Genomic DNA, 5,560 nt, shown 5'->3' with positions numbered 1-5,560 from the left:
CTAAATATGCCAGTGTCTAAAACATTACTCCATTGGCCCCTTAGCTCCCCTTCGCTGCTCTAGGTTCGAAGGTTGGTATCTCCTCTGTGTGTTTCCACCGTACTGGTATTTTTTTGTTGTTTTCTGTTCAGTCTTGACCACATGGTCTGACATCCAGCCCCTGCTTCCCAGCCTTTCTCCACCGCGAGTTCCCTCGTACTCTGATTCCTTTTGTCTCTGCCCATATTTATTTTGCATTCATCTTTAGGAGGTCAGCCTAAGGTCCAGAGCAGCACATTTTCCTCTCTCGACTTTCTCTGTCCTTTGTTCTTTCCCAGTGTATTGCAGCCCTTGTCAAACATTTATATCATGAATGATAGTTCTTATTTTAAAAATAGTGTTTCTTGTTTCTTTTCTGATTTGGGGAAGGGGCCACCAGGAAACTTTGATCTTCTCCTTGGAAAAAAAATTACTGTTGAAAAGGAGAACGATCCGAGCTCACCGTCACGCTAATGATCATTTGTGTGCTGAGATCAGAGCTGGGACTCTGGGATCGGAGCTGTGACTCTGGTATCAGAGCTGTGACTCTGGGATCAGAGCTGGGACTCTGGGATCAGAGCTGTGACTCTGGGATCAGAGCTGTGACTCTGGGATCAGAGCTGTGACTCTGGGATCAGAGCTGTGACTCTGGGATCAGAGCTGGGACTCTGGGATCAGAGCTGGGACTCTGGGATCAGAGCTGGGACTCTGGGATCAGAGCTGTGACTCTGGGATCAGAGCTGTGACTCTGGTATCAGAGCTGTGACTCTGGGATCAGAACTGGGACTCTGGGATCAGAGCTGTGACTCTGGGATTAGAGCTGTGACTCTGGGATCAGAGCTGGGACTCTGACTCTGGGATCAGAGCTGGGACTCTAGGACCAGAGCTGGGACTCTGGGCATCAGTACCTCCAAGAGTCTAAAAAGAGAGACACGGACAGGCTGCTCAGAATGTCACCTGTTGGGATCAAAAAGGTGCCAGTGACTGAGTGAGATCATAATCAACTCAATCAAATAAAACTCAAGTATTTTTTTTTATTTTATAGACTTTACATATTATACAGTTCCCAGTATAGACAAGCCATTGTGTCAGGTGATAAGTATTAGGAACCTAACACAGAATACCTGGAGAAGGCTTCGTCTTCCATTCTCAGACACTCATTGTGTCCTCTTACTGTGCTGAGCAGGACTTAGGAAGATTTATGCTTTGGTCTATTTCCTTTGGCAGAACAGCCAAGAGGATGAGCAGATGAGTGGGTGGGTGGGTGGGTGAGTGGAAAAATGAGTGCATGCATGGGATTGTGGATGGCATGTTGGATGTACGCATAGCTGGATGATAAGTAGATGGGTGTGTGGGCGTGTGAGTGGATGTATCCATCCATATAGAAGGAGAAATAGGTGGGTGGGTGCGTGGACAGGTGTGTGGGTGTGTGGACAGGTGGGTGGGTATGTGGAGAGGTGGGTAGGTATGAAGACAGGTGAGTGGGTGTGTAGATAGGTGGGTGGGTGTGTGGACAGATGGGTGGATGTGTAGACAGGTGGGTGGGTGGACAGTAAGTTGGAGGATGTATGGAGAGGTGGGTGGATAGATGGGTGGGTACATGGATGGATGGATAGATAGGTGGATGGATGGACTGGTATGTAAGTGAGAAGAGATTTGTTCATAAAATTGGCTCCTATGATTGGGAGGCCAAGGAGTTGTACCACATGACTCCTGAAAGTTCGTGACTTAAGGAATCCAAGGCTGGAATCCTGAGAACCTGGGACTGCTGGCAAAATCTGTGAGTCTGAAGACTGGAGATCTGAACTGTGATGTAAGGACTGGAGAAGATCAGTGTCAGCCCAGAAGTAGCTAGAACTGCTCTCTGCTTCGTTATGGTTCTGTCTGATGTTCCAGCCTCTGTCACTCAGAGGCAGGTCTGTCTCCCTCAGTCTGCCCACTGATGGAGATGCTGTTCTTAGCATAATACCTTGCAGGCACAGCCAGGACTCACGTGCCACCAGAGTTTTGGGCTCTACTGGATCAAGTTGACACCCTAAAGCACCCGTCACAGCTGGTCCTTCTTACCTTGTCTGACCCATGTGCTGTCCTACAGGGAGAAAGAGGCTTGCCAGGGCTACAAGGTGTCATTGGATTTCCTGGGATGCAAGGACCGGAAGGGCCACATGGACCACCAGGACAAAAGGTAGGCTTGACTGGAATGGAGGGAGGGTGAATTACAGATGGCGCCCGTCTTGTGACAGTGACCTGAGCCCTCCTCATGGCATCTCTGTTCTGTTGTAGGGCGATGCTGGAGAACCTGGACTTCCTGGCACAAAAGGGACAAGAGTAAGTGCAGAGTCTGGTGATCCTGACGGAGGACCGAGGTGTCCCAAGTGGGGTGTAACCTTCACCCCAAGACTGCCTTTCTACTTTTCCTCTGTGCCTTCTCTTCTGCCTCTCCTCACTATCATAGGCCATCATCCCTCTTTCCTGTGGGCTGGTGATGCATGCAAGTGGAACTCTTGCTGTCTAAGCTTGGTTGCCCCCCTTTGCTCTTCTTGAAGCATCTCTTACAGACATTTAAATTTGGTAGAGGGGCTAATTATCCAAGTCACGCTGACAGTGAGGAGACATTGTCAGAGCCAAGGTCTTTACCTTCTCTGCTTCATACTTTCTAGAAAGCGCAAAGACGATGCTCTCTGAGGCTCACCAAGTGCAGAAGCACATGAGGACAATGATGTTGTTGTGAAGTGTTAAGGGGGTGGGGCACTGGTGTCAGGGGAGACTCCTTGGTATTCCACAGGGGCTCATGGGGCAGAGAGAGAAACATTATCATCACTCTCTGGATATAGTTGACCATACTTGACTGTTTAGGAATTAGAAGACAAAGGCTCTCACCACAAATCCATTCGAGTTTATCTCAAAACACATCTTCATAAGTGTTGATCATTTTAATGTGAAGGAAACATTAATTTTTAACTCAGATACCACAAGAGATTCAGTTGGGGCAACGGTATTTCAGGGTATTCACAGCTTTGATTTTGGAGGCAAGAAACAGTGAGCTTTCAACAACAACCACAACAAAACCAAAACCCAAACTGTTAGGCTGGCGTCTTAAACTGAGTCTCAGTGCTTCCTTCCCAGAATGCTCTCTGCTCAGTGCTCATGTTCTAAGCTCCTTGAACTGGGAGGATGAAGAGAGACATAAGGTTTCCTGTAGTCGGCTGAAAGGCTTTTGTTCTGTCTTTGCAGGGACCCCCTGGAGCAGCTGGCTACCCTGGGAATCCCGGACTTCCTGTATGTACATAAAACGCACACATCACTTTCATGAAATACCTTACCCCCTGGTGAGTTCCTACTTTGCTGACTTCTTCATTTGACTGATTGCAGGGTATTCCTGGCCAAGATGGTCCTCCAGGTCCCCCAGGTATCCCAGGATGCAACGGTACAAAGGTAAACTTAGGCCTGACCCTCCCTTGGGCATGTACTTCTAGCTTCACACAGGACCAGTCTCTGGGAAGTTCCTTATCTGGAAGCTTGCTTTCCTTGATGGGGAAAATGCAGTTTTTCACATGTGGGAAAGATAACAGTTCCTTTCTATTTGTGTGTTTTGCCTAAAATTGTTCTTTTAAAGATTTTACCTGGAATTAATTACTATCCCCAAATAGAACCTGGCACTGAGTCCTCATCTCTGGGTATCTCTGAGAATCTTGCTGGGGACTGTGTTGCTCCCTCTGTGAAGTGGCATTCAGGGTCTCACTTGTGACAGACCACACTTGCTGCCACCACTGCAATCTCTCTGACGGGTGGGACAGTGATGTCTGCTGTGAAGTGTTGGGGTGCATTTGTGTGTGACATTTTCCATCTTTCCCAGGGAGAGAGAGGGCCACTCGGTCCTCCTGGCTTGCCTGGATTCAGTGGGAATCCTGTGAGTATAAGATTATTTAAATCAGATTTTCTCTGCCTATCCTCCCACTCATCATTTTGGGGCTCATACCTTACTACTGCTAATCTTTTTGGAGAAGCAGAACTTACAGCTCAATTTCTTTTCTAGGGACCACCAGGGTTACCAGGAATGAAGGTATGTTTAATTTAAATTTTGTTTTAATCCCCTGGGTTCCTCATAAGGAATCAACTGAAAATACCCGAAGCAAATGTCCTAAACTCTGTTCTGTGAAAAAGGCTGTGTAAATCTCATGGAGAGACTTAGGTTTCAGAGCCTTTTGTGTATATCTCTCACCATGCCATGAGCCATGGGAGGAATTCAGGACATGAATCTGGCATAGACCATTGTGGGGTTCATTGGCCAGCCAGCCTGACTGGCCCACTTGGTGAGCTCTGGGTCAGTGGAAGAAATAAGAAAAACCAAAACCCAAACTAGATGGTGCTTGAGGGACAAACTCCAAAGTTGCCCCTGTGTTCCTACCCCACCCCCCAACCTTCCATTCTAAGTCCCAGCCTGGGGCCAGTCCCACCCTGGTATAGAGTCTACTTGTCAATCATTCTTTCTCTCTTTTGTGTCCCCTAGGGAGATCCTGGTGAAATTCTCGGCCATGTTCCTGGAACACTGCTGAAAGGCGAGAGAGGATTTCCTGGCATCCCTGGGATGCCGGTAAGCCATGTGGTTTCCGTCTTTGAGTCACTCCCTGGTGGCCTGCAGTATGGTAATCCTTTCTCCTCTCATCCAATCACAGGGCTCACCAGGTTTGCCAGGACTCCAGGGACCCGTTGGTCCTCCAGGATTTACTGGACCACCGGTGAGTTTTGAGGATAGACATATGGAAAAGAGATGTGGAACAAATCGAAGTTGACTGAGGCTCTTACCCGTGTAGCTGACACCTCTAGCCCCCAATTCCCAGAGCTGTGGGAAAAAGGATGCTTTATGCAATGGGCCCTCAAGACATCCTGGGACAGATCACCTGTCTGTTGTCAGGGCTACTGGATACCCAGGAGTCCAGCCACTGTGGAATCAGTGAAGGTCACCAGTGGGAGTTCTGCCCTTTGTGCAGAAGAGATGGACTGTAGAGACAGAGGTGTATCAGGATTTAAGGGTTAGTTAGGAGCCAGGTACAGACATGGGGAAGACTCTGAGAGGGACTGGGCACCTGGAGGCGGCGCTAGGGAGGAAGGCCACCCTGGCCTCTGCACAGCTAACATCCCTGGCAGAAGGAGTGACTTCTCACTCCCTCATTTTGACTGAAAAGTCAGTGTTAAAAGACCTACTAAGAATCAAGGGTGTAAGGAGTGGGCAGAGGTGACCGAGTTTGTGGCCTGCACACAGCCTTCCTGAGCATTCTCTCAGGGAGCCCCAGGCTTATACCTTAAATTCAATCATTTTCCTTTTCTTTTTATATTGTTTTTCTCCATACGTGTAAACAGAAGCCACTCACCTTCCTATGGATCAATGGGCTTGTTTTTACATTCCAGAATGGCTGGCTTTTCTTTCTGAAAAAGTGATTATGGGATTCTGAAAATTTCTTGCCAATGTGGGGTTATCTTTTTGGTGTCAGCACAATCTAGTCTCTAGAAGAATCTTTTTTTTTTTTTTTTTTTTTTTTTT

General features: G+C 47.8%; 1 protein-coding gene across 1 annotated transcript in view; it reads left to right on the top strand.

Annotated features, from left to right (window-relative positions):
- Col4a1 (collagen type IV alpha 1 chain) overlaps window positions 1-5,560 on the top strand; it is a 119,734-nt gene that overhangs the window by 66,982 nt on the left and 47,192 nt on the right. Inside the window, exons 3-10 of the mRNA XM_031339027.1 lie at window positions 2,114-2,203; window positions 2,302-2,346; window positions 3,253-3,297; window positions 3,391-3,453; window positions 3,875-3,928; window positions 4,055-4,081; window positions 4,529-4,612; window positions 4,695-4,757. Coding sequence (XP_031194887.1) covers window positions 2,114-2,203; window positions 2,302-2,346; window positions 3,253-3,297; window positions 3,391-3,453; window positions 3,875-3,928; window positions 4,055-4,081; window positions 4,529-4,612; window positions 4,695-4,757 — 471 coding nt within the window. The remainder of the gene's footprint in view (window positions 1-2,113; window positions 2,204-2,301; window positions 2,347-3,252; window positions 3,298-3,390; window positions 3,454-3,874; window positions 3,929-4,054; window positions 4,082-4,528; window positions 4,613-4,694; window positions 4,758-5,560) is intronic.

Source organism: Mastomys coucha, unplaced genomic scaffold (genome assembly GCF_008632895.1).
Source record: "Mastomys coucha isolate ucsf_1 unplaced genomic scaffold, UCSF_Mcou_1 pScaffold22, whole genome shotgun sequence".
In the NCBI taxonomy this organism is placed as follows: Eukaryota; Metazoa; Chordata; class Mammalia; order Rodentia; family Muridae; genus Mastomys; species Mastomys coucha.
The sequence above is the reverse complement of the archived record's forward strand: the minus strand, read 5'-3'. Positions and strand labels throughout refer to the sequence as shown.